The following is a 23,816-nucleotide window of genomic DNA, read 5'->3' on the forward strand; positions in this document are numbered from 1 at the left end:
TGAATTGCATCACTTATTTAAGAGGGGTTTTTTTTCTGGTTGAGCGCGATCAGGATTTCTCAACCAATACTGAAAACGTAACTGTACCCAAGTGAAAATGAGTTGCCAGAGGTGCCAGATAAATGAAGGTGAACTTGTTTTCGTATGTCTCCAGTAGGGGTGTTAGAAAAAATGGATTCGAAAATTATCGCGATATTACAGCGCGCAATTCTCGAATCGATTCGATATGCGGCCGAATCGATTTTTAAACATTTTTTGATGGGAATATTCAACAAAACGTCTTACTTAGGGTTAGGATTCACACATTAACTCGTTCACTGCCATAAATTCATTTAACAATTTCTATTATTAAAAAAAAAAAATCCACTTTTTTTTAACAAGAGAATGAAAACCTAGAATTGTTTTTATTGTACATTTAGAACAGATATGAAATTTGTGATTAATCGTGAGTTGACTAGTGAAGTCATGCGATTAATTACAGTTAAAAAATGTAAACGCCTGCGCCCCAAAATTTTTAATATATTTTTTGTTTTTTAAAATATTTTCTTTAAAAAAAAATAATAATAATAATTAACTAGTGAAGTCATGCGATTAACTACAATAAAAAATTGTAATAGCCTGACGCCCCTAATTTTTTAATAATCTTTTTTACTTTTATCTTTTTTTTTAATAAAATAAAATATTATTAAAAATTAGGGGCGTCAGGCGATTATTTTTTTTAAAATCATAATTAATCGCATGACTTCACTAGTTAACTCACAATTAATCACACATTTTACATCTGTTCTAAATGTACATTTTTTTCCTCTAGGTTTTCATACTCTTGTTACCAAAAGTGGAAAAAAAATGTTCAAATTAATTTTGGCAATGGCAGTGAATGAGTTAAGCATTGAAGAATGTTATATTAATGTGCAATTTAGCTATCATATTTTATTTCAGTGCTGTTCAAACATGAAATGACGACAACACCACACGCAAGTGGTATAATGGTAGAATGATGTACCATCCATGCACTCTCCCATTCATAGAACTTTTCATCAATTCATTCCTTCATTCACAAAATGCTAACACTTTGTTTAGAATGAACAAATACATTGTGCCTGAAGCTGTCAGTGCAAGAATGAAAAGATGCCCTATCAGTGATGAACTAATCTCAGGGTGTTGATCGTAACGTTGTGTTATTTGCCGCTTGTCATTTGCTCCTGGTTTGTTTTTGGAAAACATTTTGCTGATTGTGTTTATCTTCTCGATGCAGTGGTTTGCTCCTCAATAGTTATTTTGCAATTATTCACATTTACTGATCAGAAGCATGTGTTCTGTGTTGTGGAATTTTCAGTAGTTCGGCGAGATGAATGAAAAATTGTCTGGAAAACAATTTGTCTTTTGGGTTTCTTTATATTTGAAGCTTCAAATGTACACTAGTCTTTCAGAGCAGTTTACATGGTCGTGGTCTGTGAGAAAGTGCGCAGAAAGAATCACGGGAATATTCTTTATGCTGCCTAGTTAGGAATTTGGGAGGAAGAAAGGAGGCAGGAAGGCAAGCAGTCTGTTCGGAGCAAGCTTATCAGTTCAAGGTTACTTTGGTATTGCTTTCTGTCCAAGGAATGAAAAGCCCTTTGTAAATGAAAATACAGGTGTCCACAAAACAGTAGGCTAGATTTTTTTTAATTGTACATTTGAACAGATATAAAATTTGTGATTAATCGTGAGTTAACTAGTGAAGTCATGCGATTAATTACAATTAATAATTTTAATTGCCTGTCGCCCCAAATTTTTAATAATCTTGTCTCTTTTTTTTTTATTCATACACTGCCATTGACGGCTATAGACGTCAAAAATTCATTTGAACTATTTCTATTAGTTTAACATTTTTTCCCCGCTTTTGTTCACAAGAGTATGAAAACCTAGATTTTTTATTATTGTACATTTAGAACAGATATAAAATTTGTGATTAATCGTGAGTTAACTAGTGAAGTCATGCGATTGATAACGATTAAAAAAAATTAATCGCCTGATGCCCCTAATTTTAATAATCTTTTCTTTAAAAAAAAAAATAATAATTGCATCAGGCGATACATTTTTTAAAATTGTAATTAATCGCATGACTTCAATAGTTAACTCACGATTAATCACAAATGTAATATCTGTTCTAAATGTACAATAAAAAAAATTATAGGTTTTCATACTCTTGTTAACAAAAGTGGAAAATATGTTAAACTAATAGAAATAGTTCAAATGATTTTTTGATGCATGTTAATATGTACTGAATAATTGTTGTCCATAACATATGTTTACAAATCCAATATATATATATGTTGTTATACAGCTAAGCTGAAAGTAAAAGAACAAAACAGACCATCATTGTATGATGGGCGCTTTACGATTCATTCGTGGAGACCAAGGGCCTCTCGAAACAGTGCTGATTTGTCTGAGAGCGTTTTCATTAGTGGCCTGTGTTTTGTCAGTCAGCAGAAACTCCTTCATGGTCTAAATTCCATATTTATGTGTGGCATCTCAAGGATTGTCTTTTGTTGCTCTGTAGACAATTTGCGACAATAAGCTGTTTTTGTCTCCTTTGATATTGACTGAAGAACCTGTGTTACTTCCTGTCATGAGTCTTTCTTTTAACTTGATTCTTCTGTCCATATCCACCTCCCGCTACTGTCACTCTGTGTGGAAAATGCCTAATTTGTGAGGGTCATCTGGTATTTAATGCGTCTTTGTACACTTTCTGATAATGGTTCAATGATTCGCTGGTAGTGTCTGTCCTTTAGACACTTTTTGTAGACCTTCGATTGTTTGTTATATTGTCTGTAAATCCTCTGGTACTGACAGTAGACCATCTGGTACCACATGTAGAACTTTGTAAAAGACCTTCTAGTACATTTTGCAGACCTAAAACTGTCTGTAGACCCTCCAAGTATTGAATCTGCCTCTGGTGCTGTCTTGAAAATCTCTGATCTGTCTGTAGGTCAAATGACACTGTCTGTAGACCTTTGATACTCTGACCTCCCTGCAATAATATTACTCCATCCAATAATGTCGAAAGACCTGGTTCAGTAGAAAGACCCCTCTTAACACCGAATCTGTGTTTTTGTTACTGTGATGCCTTATCTCCTCTGTTCAGGTGCAACTAGTAATCTGAGTAACGGTTTAGCGCTGTTTCCAGTGTTATTTGCAGACATCATAATGTGACTTTGTTGAAAAGCTTGATGTCATTTACTGGAAGGTTGTGTCAATTCTTTCACCACAACACACTCGTATGCATGGCCGTCCTAATGCCTGATACATGATGAGCCGAGCTAAGATTAAGCTAATCATATTTAACTCATTCACTGCCATAAATTCATAAAATAAAACAAAGATTATGAAAAATTAGTGGTGACAGGCAATAAAAATGATTAATTGTAATTAATCGCATGACTTCAGTAGTTAACTCACGATTAATCACACATTTTATATCTGTCCAAATGTACAGTAAAAAAAAGGTTTTCATACTCTTAACAAAAGTGGGAAACAATGTTAAACTAATAAATAGTTCAAATTAATTATTGACGTTTATAGCCGTCAATGGCAGTTTATGAATTAAAAAAAAGAGACATTATTAAAAATTTGGGGCGACAGGCAATTAAAATTATTAATTGTAATTAATCGCATGACTTCAGTAGTTAACTCACGATTAATCACACATTTTATATCTGTTCAAATGTACAATTAAAAAAATCTGTTATCATACTCTTGCTAACAAAAGTGGAAAACAATGTTCAACTCATAGAAATAGTTCAAATGAATTTTTGACGTTTATAGCCGTCAATGGCAGTGAATGAGTTAATCAATATCCATTGTTCTCCCAACAGTTTTGTTGTTGTTGATGCACAATGCTTGAGCACAAACCTCAGTACAACAAATAATGAGTGGGACTCATTCTCTGTTGCCAGATGGCTCTTCTTTTAAATTGTCTTACCTCACCACTAATTACAAGTCGCCCTGAATGTGCCTTTAAATTGACTTTTTCTGGCTGTGGTAACATTAAAGTGTGATATTTATAAGTTAGTAAGTTCATTTGGGTTGTCTGTAATAATACGAAGTTGTTAAATGTTATATATTCAGCAGGGTGGAGATGAGGTTAAGCCAAAGAGTTAATTGATTAATTGATGGTACATTGCATGTTCAAAGATGCAAATGACAAAACTATACTGTCTCAGCGTTTCCACGTTTTTGCTCAACACAACATGTGAATGTTACGATGCTGGGTGGAAAAAGTATGTGAACCTTTGGATTTAATCACTGGTTGAGCCTCCTTTGGCAGCAGCATCATCAACCAAACGTTTCCTGGAGGATCAGACATGGAGGAATTTCAGTTTAGCAATACAGTCTGATTGGAATGTGTGGTGTGAATTGCGTGAATGCTTATTTGGAGACTGAGGTAAAAAACTGACTTTTGCAGAGGGCGTTTTGTCTGCTGAGTTGATTCCAAAAGTTTCCCAATAGTTTTTGTTGTCTTTGCAGTATTGCCGTAGTGTGTCTCCATTTTGTCGCAATGCTTACGCAGGTTCCTTGACGTCCCTATAAGTCACGGACAATAAAGGTACAGATTTAAGGATCACACAGTCTTTTCTTCAGAATAATAATAATAAAATCAAAAATTAATTTGAACTATTTCTATTAGTTTCACATTTTTTCCACTTTTGTTTACAAGAGTATGAAAACCTATAATTTTTTTTAATGTACATTTAGAACAGATATAACATTTTTGATTAATCGTGAGTTAACTATCGGAAAAAAAGATTATTAAAAATTAGGGGTATCAGACAATAAAAAAAAATCTAGGTTTTTATACTCTTGTTAACAAAAGTGGAAAAATGTGAAACTAATAGAAATAGTTAAAATAAATTTTTGACGTCTATAGCCGTCAACGGCAGTGAATGAGTTAAAAAAAGAGGAAAAAAGTGGAGAAAAATCCAGAGACTAAACAATTGGTTTGGAATTCAAATCTTTGACTTGGAATGTCACCGCCCTGTAAAACCTTGAGGTGGTTTCCCACTACAGGGACGTAACCGTACCAATAATTTGCCTTCATGTGCACAATGGTTTCTTTTTACACGCTAACTCAGAAAGCTCTTGCAAAATTATTTTTGACAAGTTGTTGTCTAGTCTTGTTTGGACCAATCTCTATCAAACCCATTTGGCAGCTGTTGAATAGTGGATAACTGAAACCAGTATTTATTTCTCCCCCGAGACACATTGCCTTGGCAGAGGTTCTACTGGCACGCGTTGGGTTACTTACAACTGCTTTTAAGGGGGAAACTGTTTTATTTTCTTGCACAAAAATCCAAATAAAGTAATATATACTATAGCGCTGGTGTTCGAAATGATGTCTTCTGTGTGTGTAACTCTTTGATCACCTACATGTATCAGCACGGTGCGTGTGTCAATAACATGTGCTACCACTGAGCATTTGAAATCTTTCTGTCACCACCAAAGGTTGCTTCTAGGTCAACTGGGATTAATGGAGTGTGGAAAATGTATCTGGAGTGACTTCAGAGTGATGTAGCCAGCTGCAGCCATAAACCTCGTCAGTGAATGAATTGTTGTGTAATGAAATATTCAGTGGCTCACTGTAGGTATCATTCACAGAAATATTAATACAAAAAAGTATTGCTGGTAAGAGCTGTGTTAGCCTTAGTTGCTTCCCTGTCAGGAAGTGTCTAGGTCAGGGGTCTGCAACCTGCAACTCTGGAGCCACATGTGGCTCTTTAGTCCTTCTCCTTTGGCTCCCTGGGGATCTAAAAAAAAAATTGTGCAAATTATTATTATTTTTTTATATAGGGAAAGACCGATAATCGGCCTGGCCGATTATTGGCGCCGATATTGGGCATTTTGAGGAATATCGGCCTTTTTAAAAATCTGACGGCCGTTGTAAGGTAAATCTAAAACAATTTTTACCTCAGGAAGCTATTCATTTAAATTTTGAGTTAACTTTATAAGAGATGCTACTGATGCTGAGAACCTTTTGTTTTTGTTTGACAATAAAACAAAGAAATGTGAAAGTTTAAGATTTCAGGTAGTTTAAAATTTTGTGGAAAAAAGATTTACTGTAGAAAACTATAGCAAGCTATGGTATTTATTTACTTTAGTTTCTAGTTAACTTTTTAAGACATACTAATCTTAGGAGCTCCCTGAAGGTTTTGTTAGAAATTTAAAAGGATGTCAATTGTCTAAGATAAAAAAAAAAAAGACTTCTACATTTTGAAAAGTCTGAACAATTATTCCATAAACATGCTTTAGGACATTACAACAAAGTCAAGATTGGCAATTGTATTTAAAAATGTTGACACCAATATTATCCCCCCCCCTTTTTTTTTTTTTACTGAAAGTGAATATCAAATTTAAATATCGGTTATCAGCCTGCTTGACTACTAATAATCGGCATCAGTATCGACCTTGAAAAAAAACTATAACATCTATCTCTATATTTTTTACATATTTATTTAAACATTTGTAAATTAAATATTATTTTAAAGAATTAATGATATAGATACAAAAAAAATTATATATATTTTAATATTCAAAAAATGGCACAGTCCAAATTTGTAAGTTGTCAGAAAAAGAGATAAAAGGTAGATGAAAATGTTTTTTTTAATACCTAAAAATGTCCAAAAAAGCGACCATAAAATGCCCAAAAAGATGCAAAAAATACCAGAAAACTAACATATAATGTACATAAAATTGCCAAAAAAGGTCAGACTATATATTTCAAAAGAAGGCAGAAAAGAAGATTTTCAAAGAGTAACCATAAAATGTCAAAAAACAAAAGAAATCCTGCAAATTACCTTAAAATGTCCACAAAATTGCAAAAAAAAAATCAGAAAATTGATAGCAAAAAAAGGCAGAAAAAATTCCCCACAAAAATGGAAGGAAGGCAAAAAAAAAAAAGACCATCATATGTCCATACTGTTTTGTCCATCAGAATGTTCAAAGGTTTTGCGACTCCAGACAGATTTTTGGGGTTGATTTTATTGGCCTAAAATGGCTCTTTTGACAGTAAAGGTTGCTGACCCCTGGTCTTGGTCAAACAAGGTCATAGTAAAGTGTGAGCAAAATGTTTTGTATTCTATATTGCATTATTCAATAAATTGGCCATCACCTTCTCTCTTCTTTTTTTTCACAAATAGATTTCCACTAGCATCGGATGAATTTGAGTGACATTCAACCTGTTTGTGGTTTCGGCCCGATGGCCCTTTCCAGCTCATTGTTAAACCTTAGTCACCCAAAGACCTATGGCATTTAAGTAATGTTAGTCATTTAGATTTTGGGGCGTATTTCAGCGACGCACAATTGCTGCTTTGTTTTTTTTCCGCCCCCACTTGGTGCCAATTTTCAATTTCCTAGCAACCCATGTAAAGCTCATGCAAATGATTAGGGATGCCAGGAAATTGGGTTACACACACTCACAGACACACACAAACTTGCTTTCAGTTGATCATGTCCACTTCATGGAAAGGTGGTGGAATGTGTTAATTGGTGTGTTAACGGACGGAGGCCTTCAGTTGGAGACATTGAGCAGATAAATGTTCCCTTTCCTGCCTTTTTATGTCATGGTTTCATCCGGTTTCTTTTTCCGTATTGAACGACCCGTTTCCCTGCGAGCTTTAGTATGTCTGTGCCTCTTTGCTAATACTGTATCATGTTTTAACCCGTCAGGTTGAAGTTCAACAACCGTGAACTTCAAGCGCCATAAAAGAATATGCTTGTGTGTTGCCTCACAAAGAGTTCAATGCCTATGTTGTGAAAGCCTCTCTCGAAAAGGGGTGATACATTTGAGTATGTTAACACCACGGCTTAGTAAAAACTGATTTTTCTTTATTTTATTTTATTGTTTGCTTGGTTTTCCACAAGTTTCACAATGACTGCATTGTTCAATCCCTGGTGACAGGGACATGTAAAAAGGACAACGAAACGCTGAAATATGCATACCAGCAGCAGTGATGGGAAAATGAAGCCTCATGAAGCTCTATAAGTATATATTTTTTACTCCTGTAGATGGTGCTCTTGGTTTGAATACAAAGGCCGGTGCAATTGAATTTGATAAATTTCCACTTGGGGTGTGCCCCAAAAATCGATTCTCATAAGAATCGCAATTCTCATTTAGTACGATTCAGAAACGATTTGAAATGTCCCAAAATCGATTTTATTTAAATTATTTTATACTGTCTTCCCTTTGTTTGTGTGTGCCTTTATTGGGAGCTCTGTTCATGTTGTACCCGATTTGGCCACTTAGGAGCAGTGTGGTTCCACGCGGTCTGATACACTGTTAAGTTGTAGCCACATTAGAGAGTAGAAGGAAAAAGTCAAGTTATTGCCATAAAAGTTTTTTTTTTGCAGCGTAGAGCCGTTCTTTTGAGTGATAAAAGTGCTGCGAGTAGTGCACTAATTAGCATTAGCGAGTCAGACTGGAGTAGATCATTACGATTCCTTGAACATCTGTAAATTGAAGCAAAAATCATTGTCAATCAAATCATTTTGAAGCAAAAATGGTCCCTAATCAAAAATCGATTCTGAATCGAATCGCACACCCCAAAATCGGAATCGAATCGTGAGACATTCAAAGATTCCCACCCCTAATTTCCACTGCATCTTTAAACCAAGAGTGCCATCTAGATGAGTCAAAAATATCACAAGTGCTTCATGAAGGTTTCATGAAGCTTCATTTGTCCATCACTGACCAGCAGTAGTTGAAGATCACTCTGTAACACTGCATGCATGCACGACAACACACACTGAAAATGATTAAAAACCAAATTGTTTAATGCACGCAAACATCAGTTTCCACATTTTCATTAAACTGGTTGTCGAGCACAAGGGTTTCGCAAACATTTTATATTTAGGGGCGAAGCTAATGTAAGTAGGAGTCATTTGTTCATTATGTCTTTTATGAGACGTCTCCATAACTACTGTATGTTAGCTTTTTTTGTTTGTTTGTTTCTTTATTTTATTTTATTAAATGATACAGCATAATAGATTGCAAATTATTTTGTAGAACCCTGATCCGATATCTGGTAAACTAATACCAATAAGTAAATAATTTATATAAATAATACGGGTGTAATAAAAAAAAGTTTTGAACCGGAGCATTGTTTTTGATTTAAAAGATGCGGGTGCGTCGAATTGAATCGTCAACAAAAAGTAATTGCGTCTTGAACTGAGCCATATCAAATTGAATCAGAAGCCCGCTAAGTCGAACCGAATTGTTCCATTTTCAATTCAAGTATCGAAAACCTAATAAAATGCACACTGCTAATAAATAATTTCATTATGTCATTGATCTTTTACATTCACAAAAGTTGCATTGTTGTGTAGCGTGCCTGAGATTTTTATTAGCGTTCAGAATCACGTTTCCTCTTTTTCTCCTTCCCAGTCCGGCAGTTTATGACACATTTGCATTACAGATGCCCACCTGTTTGTTGGAACGGAATCGGCACACTTTTCACAAATACACTGTCATTACAGACACAGTAAATATTTTTTTATGTGTTTTGTGTATTTGTGAAACTGTATGGGGTGGCTTGTTTTGGACATAGAGCTTTTTATATGCTGCCTAATGTTGCGGCCCATCTGTGTCAGTGTGTCTTGAAAGGGTCAGGTCTGGGTCATTATGACTTGCTTTCGTCAGAACTCCCTCGAGGATCAGATGTCCGACAGTAGTGTGGTGGTTTAAGAATGCAGACAGCATGGGGTGACGTAAACAGGCACTTTTGTTATTAGTTATGGGGCAGGAAGCATAATTTTGGATCTTGTTTCCTGCAAAATTATCTCTTCATTCGTAAACGCTGTACAGCAATTTTAGCACCCTGGCTGGATTGCCCCTTTTAGAGGAACAAAGAAGCAAGTGTGCGGAAAATTCCACAAAATTATGCATTACTCATCAGCTCTCTATATACTTGTCGCCTCTAGAAAATGGTTTCATTCTCCTTTTTTTTTTTAAACCAAGCAAATGTATCTCTTGTTGTTTTCGATTGTATTAAGGTGTAGTTTTATTTTGTGACTGCTAAGCCTAACTTAACTCATTCACTCCCAGCCATTTCACTGAAGCAATCCCCTTTGCTCCTGGTTGTTTTACTGGATTTTGACTGATTATGCAAGGCCCATAGAATATTCTGTTCTATTGCTATAAAAACATGGAACCTACCAAAAGAAAGATTAGAGTATTTTCTTTCATCAGAAAAAAGTATATTTCTATCTGTTTCCATTTTGCAGCAATTAGCATTAGAATATAGCAAAGTTTCATCATTATTCACAAATCTGTTAAGAACTGTGGGTAAATGAGCTTTTTTCAACATGGCCCTGGTGGATCTCCTATGCTCTGCTGCCACCTCCTGGCCATTTTTTGTCATAACTATATATTTTTCTTTTTTTGAGAGAGAGAGCTCAGTATTGTTCATTCGGTAATCTTACCGATTCGACATGTCATCATCATTGCTCCCTCTCTTTTTTTTGTATGTGCATGTGTGGGTGGGTGGGTGTATGCATACGTGCGTGCGTGCGTGTGAGTATGTACTCATTAATTCACCTAAAACCTATTAAAAATCCCATACCGTTCACCTAAAGCGAATACTTCAGAATCCAGCTAGAGTCGCGTGGTTGTCAGGAGACCCGAGGAAGGATCAAATAAAATAAAATAAAGTGCAATCCAGAACCGACCAGACTAACTATCATTTCCTCCACCGTTCTGCAGTTGAGAGGCTGCATCAAAGCCTTCTTTGTGCTCTAGCTTTGGGACACTTAAAACATTAAAAATAGAACGTATTAATACGTTTTTGGGAGCAATTGAGTTAAGCACATCCATCATACCCCAGCTCTTTCACTTGTGATTCTTGTTTGTCCAAGTACTATGGTCCTCTTTGCACATGAGTAAACTACCCAGCATAATGTTTTGTTGTTTTTAATCTACCATTCTGTCCTCTTTTCTTTGCAACCCTCTTTTTTTTTTCTCTTCACTATTCTCAACCCTACCAATTATGCATATGTTAATGAGCCACACAAAGCATGCCATACAGATTCTTGTGCATGTGTGCGTAAACGTGCAACTTGTACGCCCCACCTTCGTATCGACATGCATCCAATGTACGCACATTATGTACGTTAGGTAAATACACGTCTTCCCTCGCATCCCAACCTGTACATTCCACAGGTCGTGTAATTCACTCTATTAATAGGTTGACACAGCATGAAGGTTTCCAAGCAACGCTGCCATTTTACAGACCTGCAGATTAGTGAGGCTTATGGCTACCTGCTGTTCTCTCCCTGTCCCGCATTGCTACACAAATCCACTATCCTCTTATTAATGTCACAATGCGTACAGTGTGTAGACGATGGCGAGTGTTCTGATCTGGTAAATAAAGCAGCAAAGTGAATATTGTTTCATTGACTGCATCACCATCCGTGTTTATTTGGCCTCATGATAACAAGCCCCCCCGTAGCTTTTGTCTGGGATGAATGAAATTGCCCGTTAATTCTCTGACAACGAGAGAGGAATGTGTGAGTGGTGACTGACACTGACTGTGGCCTTCTCTTCTTGTTAGTGGGTCAGTGAGAGACAAAGAGCTGTTGTCCTTGTATAAAAAACTGAAGAAGGACATGGGCCAGGAGAGTAGGTGTAAAACAAGGATGCTGCAGATCATAAATACATTTCTTTTTGAATGACACATTGATTGCTTGCCCTACTGTTTGCATTTCCTTTTTGTGGGTTAAAAAGACCACAAATCTTTAACTCGTTCACTGCCATTGACGGCTATAGACGTCAAAAACTCATTTTAATTATTTCTATTAGTTTAACTTTTTTCCCCCCACTTTTGTTAACAAGAGTATGAAAACGTAGAATTTTTTATTGTACATTTAGAACAGATATAACATTTGTGATTAATTGTGAGTTAACTACTGAAGTCATGCAATTAATTACGATTACAAATTTTAATCGCCTGATGCTCCTAATTTATTATTTTTTTTTTTTTTAAATCGCGTCAGGTGACAAAATGTTTTAAATTTTTTATGTTCTTTTTATTTTTTCCTAGGTTTTCATACTCTTGTTAACAAAAGTGGAGAGAAAAAAATGAACTAATAGAAATAGTTAAAATTATTTTTTTACATCTATACCCGTCAATGGCAGTGAATAAAGAGGAAGTCCAGCCTAAAAATTATTTTCCATACAATAATATGTTGTATATGCCACTGCTAGTCTAATCACGGCATTCTGATTAATATTGTGTTAGAAATATGAATTAAGCAGCAAAATCCATCTCAGGGGGCGGCCATTTTGCCACTTGCTGTCGGCTGAAAATGGAATCGCAGTTGCTCAGGTAACGACCAATCACGGATAGCAGAGTCGTGATTGGTTGCCACCTTTTGATTGACCAATCACGGTTGCCTGTGATTGGTTGCCTGAGCCCCCTGCAACCTGTGATGTCATTTTCAGTCGACAGTGAGTGGCAAAATGGCCGCCCCCTGAAATGGATAAAAAATAAAAAAAATTAGTGGATTTTGCTTCTTTGGGCACATACAACATATTACAGATTCTATATATGTTACTACAATACATTTTATATTCATGTTTTAAATATATATATATATATATTCAAAAAATCTGTTTACACTTTAAGTCTACCATTACTACCCCTACTACCTGGTTGTGTAAAGTAAACGTACTATTCATTTCATTGTGAAAGTACTTCCAGCTGTTGTTTTAAGATGACAGCTCTATCTAGTGGTCATTTTAAGTTCTACATGTTTACCTCTTTACTGTGCACTGATAGTGTTTGTTAAGTGTTTTAAGCATAGTCATTGTTTGGATTTGAACTCTGTTAGCTTAGCATTTTCCTTTAGGGAGCGCATGCGAAAAGCCCCATGTAGGCCTATCTACTCTCCCCCATTACAGTTTGTTTGGTAGAAAGTTAGTAACTAACATTTGGTGTCAATAACCAAATGAGTTAGCGCTATATTGCTGATCATAATAAAATGATTATAATGAGAGTAAATAGAAGGTGGAGATCTGCAAGCCCTTTGTGAGGGGAACTTGCCTTTCTGGTTTGATCAGGTGAGCAGATCTACCTGGTGGGCGGGCCACTTCCTGTATGGGAGGATTTTGTTTTCACGCACTGTAAGTTGAGTGGGAGTGCCCGCACATGCGTGTCGAGCTGCATTTCAGTTGCAGGAAGAATGTGATCGGGTAGGTGTTGTTTTGTGGCTAACGATTTTGTTTTCCTAAATGTTATTATGTTTATTATTCATAAATTTACACAATCTTAATATCTAAGTTTATCTGTTTGTGACTGTTCATGTTTTATTGACCTGATTGATCTTGCGTTGCATTGTTGTAACACGCCTCTTTATGTGACCACAGAATCTTGTTACGCCGGTGTATCATTGATACATTATTTATTACTGTGTGTTATGTCAGACTTTGTAAAAAGATGATTTTATTTGTTGAGCTGTTTAACAGTTTAATACAACGTATGTATACATTTTGCTTTTTTTTTTTTTTTACATTCTTGCTTGTGAAATGTGAAAAAAGTGAATTTTTGTGACATGAAAAAAAAACCTGTCCTCGCTGCCTTTAACTTTTTAGTTTGTTTCCAGGGTATGTAGTCAACTCCTCATGAAAGTACTACTTTCCTATTAGCCTTTTTATTACTTATATTTATGTTAATTTCGGCACTTTATATTGAGCAGCCAGTGCTGTGGTAGATTTCACACTATGTAAATTTGTGAGTAAATTGACATTAATTCATATTTGTGGGAATTTCATTTGATGACGATGATTAGCTGCTGGCCAGTGCATTGGAAGGTTAACAAATGCTTACATGAACCTCAAAAATTAAGAAACAGGCAAAGGCATTTGTGAAGACAAGAGCAGCTTTAAAACAGTTAATGTTATAAGGTGGTGTATGCTTTCATAATTGTGATTGAGCAACTGTATTCCATGTAGGTTATCATCTGAATTAGGATTAGTATGGACACACCAATCAGAGTTGAGTGAATTTGCTGATCCTCAAAATGGTGGCTTACTTAAAGCACACTGCTCCTTTGAGATGTAACGGTGAGATAGTGGCGCCCTTTATAAGGCTGCCGTCATGTGATAAGGATATCAATTTCTCAGTCAATTTAGGACAGAAAACCTAACACCTTGATATCAACACTGGAGGCAGTGGAGGGGTATGTTGTGGTTTTGTTGCTCTCAGTTTTTTTTCTTTTTTTAAATGAACCTTTTAACAGTCCATAAATCACTATTTTGAGGTTTTGGTGGCGGTTGTTAATTTTACTTTTATTTAGTTTGTTAGTTTTTCTTCATACTATAACATAAACAACCTGTCGATTACAACCTTTTGCTGCTTCTCTCTTTTGTCAACCTGGGATGTTACACTGGTCAACATGTTCTGATTTACATTTGGGGGGGGGGGGGCAAGATAAGCATACATAATGCATTGCTAACAGTGCAATATTTAATAAGGATGTATATAGCATCAGATCTAGTATTACTGGTGTTTTAAGGGGTGCTAATTGTAAATGTTGGAACAGGCTGTGTTGTACTAAATCCACTAGATGGTGGTAGAGCCTTTTTAAGACCTCTTGATTTGATGCCGAGATAAGCATGTCAGACAAGTGAGCAGACAAGTGCGTCGGGAACCGCATGGAAAATGTCCATTTGTATAAATAAATTGTTTAATCTGCACTGGCATGGTGTTATTTATTTTTGTATTTATTGACTGAGACATGTTTCTTTATGTCTGTCTTTTATGATCCTTTTTGGCCTTTTAAAAATGTGGCTTTTTGAATGGAAAAACACCATTTATAATAATGTACAATAGGGCTCTTTCCATGCAACAAAAGGCACTCTGCTCATATTACTTTGTGGACTACCTTTAGACTAGACAGAGGATGCCTTCAACCCTTTCCATTGTCTGTTATTCAATTTACAAAGCACTACAATACTTTGTCTTCTCTCTGAGACAGTAATGGATTTTGCTAACCACAATAAACAAGACGCGTTTCAAGTTTGCACATGCATGCGACCATTGATAGAAATGGATACCAATATCAATGAGGCAAAATGGGTGTAAGATATCTTGGGGAACAACCTGGACTACTATAAAAAAAAAGAAGTTATAAGTTCCAATAACCCTGACTCAAACGATAAACTATAGATATTGAAAACATGTTAGCAGCTATCGAACCCTGTGATTATGTTCTAAAAATCTCCTCTTGCAGGTTTCCATGGCATAAAACCTGCCCGCAAATGCAGTTGGTCTTTGAGGAGCGCTGCTGAGGAACTCGCAGCGCTGTTGCCTCACTGCCATTTTCTACATCCCAAGGGGAGGTAATTGGCAGGAGCAATGCCTGCCCTGACCACCGCAGTGAGCCCCGAGCTAGGTACCAACAACCTGTCAATGGTGCTCTTGGTTTAAATACAAAGGCCAGTGTCATGGAAATTTATCACATTTCCAGTGCATCTTTAAACCAAGAATGTCATCTAGAGGAGTCAAAAAATATCACAAGTGCTTCATGAAGCTTTCATGAAGCTTCATTTGTCCATCACTACTGAAAAACTCACTGCTTCTCGTAACTTACAGGGCTGTATGAGTTGCTAGCAGCACTACCTTCAAAATTGAAGCCACATGCCAGCCACCCAGAGGAGAGCACCTTCCTCCAGGGCATGTTTGGGGAGAAAAGCCTCCATTCACTGTTCATGGTAAAATAACTCATTCAGTAATATTTGTGTTTGTATGTTAGATATTCATTTCATTCATCACAGTCCGCATCCCACCTACTAATAAACACAATCTGTCTTCAGATTCATGATCGACTGCAGAATTATGAAGAGCGCAAACCCACTCCTGTCTTGAACAGTGCTGCAAGTCTGTGCACTGAAGTAAGTGTCAAGTGGATGCATGTTTTAATCTAGCACAATAGACAAGTGCGTGCCTTTAGTATGCTAGTCCAGACATCTCCCAAAAAGATAGTAGGATGTAACGATAACCGCAATAATGCGATATTGAGATTCCTACAATTTCATTGTTGTCATGTCACGATATTAAAAGCTAATAAAAGATGGTCAAAAGGTGAGGTTATATTCCATTTGTGCAGTTCTAGCGCCCTCTGGTGGTTAATTTATTAGTGCAGTTTAATTTTAATTAGGATTTGTTCATTATCCATCCATCCATCCATCCATCCATCCATCCATCCATCCATCCATCCATCCATCCATCCATCCATCTATCTATCTATCTATCTATCTATCTATCTATCTATCTATCTATCTATCTATCTATCTATCTATCTATCTATCTATCTATCTATCTATCTATCTATCTATCTATCTATCTAACTGGATGATAGCTAGCTAACTGGATGATAGCTAGCTAACTAGCTATATACTGATAGCTAAATAGCTAGCTAGATACCGATAGCTAGCTAGCTAGCGAGAGGGAGAGAGATGGATAGATGGATAGATGGATGGATAGATGGATGGATGGATGGATAGATGGATAGATAGATGGATAGATAGATAGATAGATAGATAGATAGATAGATAGATAGATAGATAGATAGATAGATAGATATGGAATTTATGTTCTCAAAAGATTAAAAATGGTGAAATTATTTTTTTCAGTTGTCCGAGGATCTTCAAGGGCAATCAGTTACAAAAGAAGTGAATGAGCTTCTGAAGCTATTGGCCAAGCCCCATTTGAAGGTGAGGATTTTAATTTAATAGTTTTTTACCCCATGATGTGTATTATTTTCCAAACTAGTATTTCAAACAGGTTGTTCTAAAAACACATAATGCTCAATTTTAACATCTTTACGAGGAGATATTTGCATACTGGGAAATTTTTGCTTTTATTATTCAATCGAATATTTTATTATTTACTCTTGCTATGTATACATTTGTGTGCTATTTCCCCATCTCTTCTTCTAGAGCCTTCTGTCAGTCCATGACATAGTTGCACAGAAGAACTATGACCCTGAACTACCTCCAATGCCTGAAGACTTCAACGATGACGAGGATTCTGTGAAAATCATAAGACTAGTTAAAAACAAGGAGCCCCTCGTAAGTGACTTGTTTTATCAAGACAAGTCCTCAATGCATGTATTTAGGAAGTTTGATTTGTATTACTTTTGGTGCTGTTTAAATTGAACTATTTTTGACAAATGGGAATTAACCCAAAAAAAAAACGAGTGACGTACGTTAGTTAACTCATTCACTGCCATTGATGTCTATAGACGTCAAAAATTCATTTGAACTATTTTTATTAGTTTAAATTTTTTTCCCACTTTTGTTAACAAGAGTATAAAAACCTAGAATTGTTTTTATTGTACATTTAGAACAGATATAAAATGTGTGATTAATTGTGAGTTAACTCGTGAAGTCTTGCAAATAATTGCGATTTTAAAAAAATAATCGCCTGACGCTCCTAATTTTAAATAATCTTTTATTTTGTTTAAATCACATCAGGCGATTAAAATGTTTAAATGCATTTAATCGCATTACTTCAATAATTAACTCACGATTAATCATACATTTTATATCTGTTCTAAATGTACAATAAAACAATTCCAGGTTTTCATACTCTTGTTAACAAAAGTGGAAAAACTTTTAAACTTATAAAAATAGTTCAAAGGAATTTTTGACGTCAATAGCCGTCAATGGCAGTGAATGAGTTAATATTAATTTTCCTTGTGAACTTTTCATAGGGAGCTACAATAAAGCAAGATGATCTCACAGGAGCCATCCTTGTGGCCCGAATCATGAAAGGAGGGGCAGCAGACAGAAGTGGTTTGTTTCAATTTCACAATTGTGCTTGATTTAGGGCAATAACACAGTAGTCAATTTCAATACACAATTTTTTTTCAATACAGTAAATGTGCTCAAATTTCAAAGTGCAGTCAGTGATCCGTTTTGTGTAACAGGCCTTATTCATGTCGGTGATGAGCTGAAGGAGGTCAATGGAATCCCTGTAGATGACAAGAACCCAGAGGAAATTATTCGTATTCTGGTACGTCTTGTTTTTGTGTGTGTCTTCTTCTCCACTTCCTTTGTCAAAATAACCCTTGTCATTTGTGAGGCAAATACTTCCTTCCACTCATCCTGGAATCTATGACTTCCATATCTGTTCTTAAATCAAACACTTGCCTCTTTCCAAGTAATCTTTCTTGGCGCTTTGACCACTTGCATGGATCTATCTACACCATGCTTCTGGAAAGTGACGCTAGGTTCCTGATGATTTTCCAGTAGAACAGAACCTCAAATTAGATATGCATTAATCACACAACCCACTGTATTTTGTCTCTTCTAATTTTCAGGCTCAGTCACAAGGGGCCATTACCTTTAAAATTGTTCCTGCGGTCAAGGAGGAAGTATTGATTAAGGAGCCAAAGGTGAGTCACAACTGATATTAGTAGATCTTTTTAGATGGAATACTTGCTTTTAGATTTTAAGGAAAGTAACAACCTATTTTTTTCCATTTCCTATTTTGTTTCCTTTTCTCTTCTCTTCATTCAGATGTTTGTGAAGGCACTCTTTGAGTATGACCCAAAAGACGACAAAGCCATCCCATGTAAAGAGGCCGGACTGGCCTTCAAAAAGGGCTCCATTCTTCAGATCATGAGCCAAGATGATGCAACCTGGTGGCAAGCTAAACACGAAGGGGTTGCTAACCCCCGAGCTGGCTTGATCCCGTCCAAACAGTTTCAAGAGAGGTGAGAATTACCTAAACAAACAAACAAACAAAACCACCTTATCTGCCCTAAATATAAACAATGACCATGGAAAACTTTGTATTAGCATGTCCTCAGTAGGGCCCATACCGATTTTTGGCAGGAAAAAAATATACTGATTACCGATTAATCTGCCGATTATTTAAAAACATATATTTAATGCATACAATTATGTCCCCCAATCCCACCCAATTCCTTTTCAATGGGTGTCACTTTGCGCTATTAAGATTATCTGTTTTGAATGACAAGTCCATAGTATGACCTTATCAACACATTTTAATGAAGTATACAAGGTTATTGTATAGATTTATGTGTCAATAATAAAACCATTCTTACTTGTTTACAACTGCCGTAAAGCATTAACTTTTTATTTTATATATTTTTTTATCTTGTGTTATTTTCACAAGTCTTGGGAATTACTGGGCTAACCTGGGACCTCGGGGATTGTGTTTCGTGCCATGTCGTGTGGCAATGTGTTAAGACAAAAAAAAAATCCTTGAATTTTGAGAAAAGAACGTCTTTGAATTCTTGAAATATCAACTTTAAATGCAACTTGGAAGGACGATGACAAAATAAAACAATAAGAATAGAATAAACTAAAATAATAGCAACTGAAAAAACTGTAAGAACAAATACTGACTGTTCCTGTGCGTTTTGGCCTCTTGGGGGCAGTGTGGTGCCTTGATTCATGGCGTACACACTTAAAGTGAGTACAGAAGAAAGTTACTGGACTGGACTCCGATTGAATTCTATTAAAGTAACTCATTTTGCACACATTGGGAATAATTATTGACGTTGCGTAGTGTTATCTTACCTGTGGGTATGTGTTCCCACAGCATTTGTGTGTGAATATTCGTTGTTTGAAGTAAAAACACTCCCGAAGTCGATGCTATCTTCCGGTTAGCATTTGAATGGGATCCTCCCTTCGCTTTTAGCATAAGCGCTAGGCTAGCGATGTTTTAAAAACGAAACATCGTTTGTATTTAAATGTACAGTGGATGTAATTCTTAGCGTCGTGTGTTTAGTTTTACAGTAACTCCAACTGAGGTGTCATTAAACATATTAAAGACGCTTAGGGACAACAGAATAACAACCGCTACACACTTGCTATGGGTGCTACGCAAGCAAAATGGTGCATTCACGGAAATAACTGGCAAATTGGACAATTGTTTTGGTTTGAAGGGCGATAAACAAACGATTAAAATTGGCGGCCGATTAATAGGTCCGGTTCTCGTCCTCAGGTTGCAGCTTGTAATGTAAAATATTTAAACAAGATTCAAAGCAGAAGTAAATTTTCAATCACTATTCCCAACGCTCACTCTCTTAATGTTAATGTTTGTGAACCCGCTCTGAACATGTGATCGTCTATTTTCCAGGAGACTTACTTTGCGAAGTCCTGCTGCAAGTCTCCCTCCAATCCGCAGGTCTTCAATTCGACGATCCAGTAAGTATTTATTGTATAAGATCAGGAATTAGACAACTTTGTAAAATTAATCCAATGTTGTTTTATGCCTCATTTGGAGGATTGTATCATCCTATCATGTAAATGCAGTAAAGCACACTGATGTAGTAATTTAATCAATAATATAATAAAAATAATAATAAAAATGTAATACCTTATTACATTACTGTATTGGAGATGTATTACATATTCAGGGGGGTATTTCTAAAAACTGATCCCAACCAACTGCGAACTGCTCTGCTGGAGAGACTTCTGAGTGTGCTAAGTGTTCCAGTTAAATGTACCTGTTCTGTTTTTATTCAATTATGTTATGTTCATTTTGTTGTTGTTAAACAATTAAATGCATGTTACGTTTACTGTTACATCAGAGTTTTGATGTTGTTTTACGTAATAAGGTATTATTACATTATCGGTTAAAATGTTAATCAAAGTCAACAAATTACAACTGCTCTGCCTCAAAGGCTTGTGGGATATGATACAATATATGATATAATAGTGTAATAAGGTTGTTGTAAAAATGTTATTACAATATCAGTCAGGATTTAAAATAATAATAATTTAAATTACATAATTGGTGACCAGAAGTGGCAAGTTCAGGAAGTAAAAACCCTGCCACAGTTTGGCTTTAGCCCTAGGTGCTAGCTAGCTCCCGTGGTGCTCATTAACCTGCTTGAGAGCCAGCTAGCTAGATAGCATCAGCGGTTAATGCCAAACTGAGGTAGGGCCTTTACTTTCTGGACTTGGATTTGCCACCTCTGTTGGTGACATTATTACAATTTTGGGGTTTTTATCACATTTTTCATCGCGTTAAGTGGAAATGAGATTTTCAGGAAATTATTACATAATAGGGTGTTACAATATTTGTGTTGAGCAGAATAACGACACATGGACGAGTTTCCATAGATGAAGTCTGCGTGAATGAAGTTGCTGGTTGTAGCAATGTAGTGCAATTTGGGTAAAAAAGAAAAAAAGAAAGACAATTAACAATTTCATACAACTGACAAAATGTTAACAATTGATCAATTGGTAAATTTTCCCATCTCCCAGTTCTTGCTGTCATGTGTATGTGTTGGCCTGTGAGTCTCTATCTCTTCTTGTGTGTCCAACATCACTTTGTCGAAACAATTATTTTGGGAGTAGGTGTATGAGCTATTAATAGTATGTTTTGCTGTTTTTAAGATGATGTGGCTGTAGAGTGTGGTAGGTGTTTTCCTCTTTTTCCATTTCCCGTAAATCTTAATATGTTTTCGAATTGTAATCCAATTTTTTGGCTAACATGCTCAATTTCATTTCTTGCTTCATTTGCTGTTTCTCACAGTTGAGGAAATTGAAGGTACAACTCAACTAACACCTCTCATTGGATAGGGTTTTAACTAGTGACTTGACAAATTAAGCTTCGTGAAGGCTTCATGTAGCATGTATGATATTTTTTTTACTCCTGTAGATGGCACTCTTGGTTTAAACATGCAGTGGAAATTTTATCAATTTCCACTGCACTGGCCTTTATATTTAAAGCAAGAGCACCATCTACAGGAGTAAAAAAATAAAATATATATATTGCAAGTGCTTCGTGAAGCTTCATGAAGCTTCATTTTCCCCATCACTAGTTTTAACTATAATCATATTATAGTGGTTATGCAATAAGAAAAGCATAACACTTTTAATTGTAATCTAAAACATTTTTTTGCTTCTCCCTTCATTTATTTTATTGTTCTTATTGCTCAAATGAGTTATTAACAGAAAACTAGCCATCATCACTTTGAATAACATTGTTGTCCCCTAATGTGCAAATCATCATATTTCCTGACAATTTTTTAACTGCACATTATTTATAGAATCGTTCCGCGCTATTTTGGTTATGTATTTTTTTACCTGCCGTAATCTTGTGATTTCATTTATATTTCAGGCTAAGATACATTGTGTGATAATTTTTTGCTTGGACAATCCTATCGATTACCAGTTAATCAGATCGACAAGTGTTATCATTTGTAGCTCTCGTAAGGAAAGTTTAGACGTCAGATGCCTTGTTAGAGCAGAACCTTCAAAATAATGGAATCTAAATTTAAACCTAGGTATTTATTTTATTTATTTTATTTTATTTTTTAATGGGATGGCTGATACACTGAGCAGTAATCACAACAATAAGGCCGGTGTTTGTTTTGGTACATTGAGTTCCACTTTTCTTTCAACAAGCCAGTGTTTAGTTTGAAGGGCTGGTCCCTAATTCTGTCCCTTCTGCTGACTTTTCTCTTCCAATACGATAATATGCCTCTCTTCTGGGCCTTTCTTTCTTCCTTTTCTCATCACCAGAGGATGCGGATTTTATTAGTGGATCCCGTGTAGGTGAGAGATTTACTGTTCGCTTCTTCTTTTCTTGTATTCCATTTTCCCTTTTGTTCCTCTAACTGTGAAAATAACAAATACCGTGTTAGTTTTTCTCTCAATTTGTCATTTGAATTATTATATATATTTTTTTGTCATATCCATTCAACTCTGGAAGACACTGGAGTTATACTCAGTAGGAATGGGAAAATTAAGCTTCATGAAGCCTCATGAAGCTTCATGAAGCACTTACGATATATCTATTTTTTTTAATCCTGTAGATGTTGCTCTTGGTTTAAATAAAGGCCAGTGCAATGGAAGTTGATTGTATTTCCACTGCATCTTCAAACTAACAGCACCACCTAGAGGAGTCCAAAAATATCACACATGCTTCATGAAGCTTCATTTGTTAAGTTGTAGTGCAAATTGTTGTCTGACATCTAAGGCGCGTGATCTGTAGTTATCCATTCATCCCATTTGCGTTGTTTGTCACTGTGCCTTGTGATTGACTGGCACTATGTGTGTAGGTTATCAATTATCTCAGTCAGTTGCAATAACTTTGGCCCTTAACAGGAGTGAGGGGTCGAAATTTGATAGATTTCATTCAAACAATTGTAAAGGCTATTTATGTCTTGTCTTGAAACTGTTCACTTCCCTCTTTACATCTGCCATCAGCAGATTCCTCTCCTAATTGCTTTCCTTACTTATTACTTTGAACCTCAACTCATTTCTATTTCCTCCGCTCTCAACTACTTTTATGAGCAATCAAACTGTTTGCTTATTCACTATCCACATTTGGACGGTATTGGTCACAAATGATGAAGCCAAAGATAACAATTGTGAGCTGAGCTTTATATTACAATTTGTGGTTTTGGACATTAAACCATGGAGGAGGCATTGGCCAGAACCTTGAAACCACTTAGCTCCAGGCTTATGCGTGATTGTATTTTATTTTTTGGCATACTAATAGATAGAGACATTGAGTTTACAGATGAATACTTAGGATTTATTATCACATTTGAAAAAATCTTCTATCTTTTTCTCTCTCTTCATTTTGATGACCGCAGTTGGGTTCAGAAGAAGCTTTCGTCTCAGCAGGAAAGACAAGAAGACCAACAAGTCCATGTACGAGTGTAAGAAGAGTGAAATTTACGATACAGCTGACGTTCCCACTTATGAAGAGGTCACCAAATACCAGACGCAGGGCAGCGCTAAACACCGACTGGTGATCCTAGTTGGTAAGTAGTGCGCTGGTCGACACAAA

The 23,816-nt window shown here is 36.0% G+C and overlaps 1 protein-coding gene across 4 annotated transcripts in view; it reads left to right on the plus strand.

The window, feature by feature from the left end:
* mpp7a (MAGUK p55 scaffold protein 7a) overlaps nt 1-23,816 on the plus strand; it is a 31,250-nt gene that overhangs the window by 2,654 nt on the left and 4,780 nt on the right. The window contains exons 1-14 of one of the 4 annotated variants that reach the window (XM_086066075.1): nt 14,063-14,208; nt 15,262-15,423; nt 15,624-15,742; nt 15,845-15,922; nt 16,664-16,744; nt 16,970-17,101; nt 17,746-17,827; nt 17,962-18,047; nt 18,355-18,429; nt 18,554-18,750; nt 20,145-20,212; nt 21,410-21,430; nt 22,541-22,573; nt 23,620-23,790. In XM_086066075.1, the coding sequence (XP_085922201.1) occupies nt 15,387-15,423; nt 15,624-15,742; nt 15,845-15,922; nt 16,664-16,744; nt 16,970-17,101; nt 17,746-17,827; nt 17,962-18,047; nt 18,355-18,429; nt 18,554-18,750; nt 20,145-20,212; nt 21,410-21,430; nt 22,541-22,573; nt 23,620-23,790 (1,180 nt within the window). In that variant the 5' untranslated portion in view covers nt 14,063-14,208; nt 15,262-15,386. Of the gene's footprint in view, nt 1-14,062; nt 14,209-15,261; nt 15,424-15,623; nt 15,743-15,844; nt 15,923-16,663; nt 16,745-16,969; nt 17,102-17,745; nt 17,828-17,961; nt 18,048-18,354; nt 18,430-18,553; nt 18,751-20,144; nt 20,213-21,409; nt 21,431-21,548; nt 21,564-22,540; nt 22,574-23,619; nt 23,791-23,816 lie in introns of those variants that run through there. The other 3 variants (XM_086066074.1, XM_086066076.1, XM_086066077.1) reach the window with 3 other exon arrangements.

The sequence above is a fragment of the Leptonotus elevatus genome, chromosome 21 (assembly GCF_054856555.1).
Source record: "Leptonotus elevatus isolate MCC_2025b chromosome 21, RoL_Lele_1.0, whole genome shotgun sequence".
Lineage (NCBI taxonomy): Eukaryota > Metazoa > Chordata > Actinopteri > Syngnathiformes > Syngnathidae > Leptonotus > Leptonotus elevatus.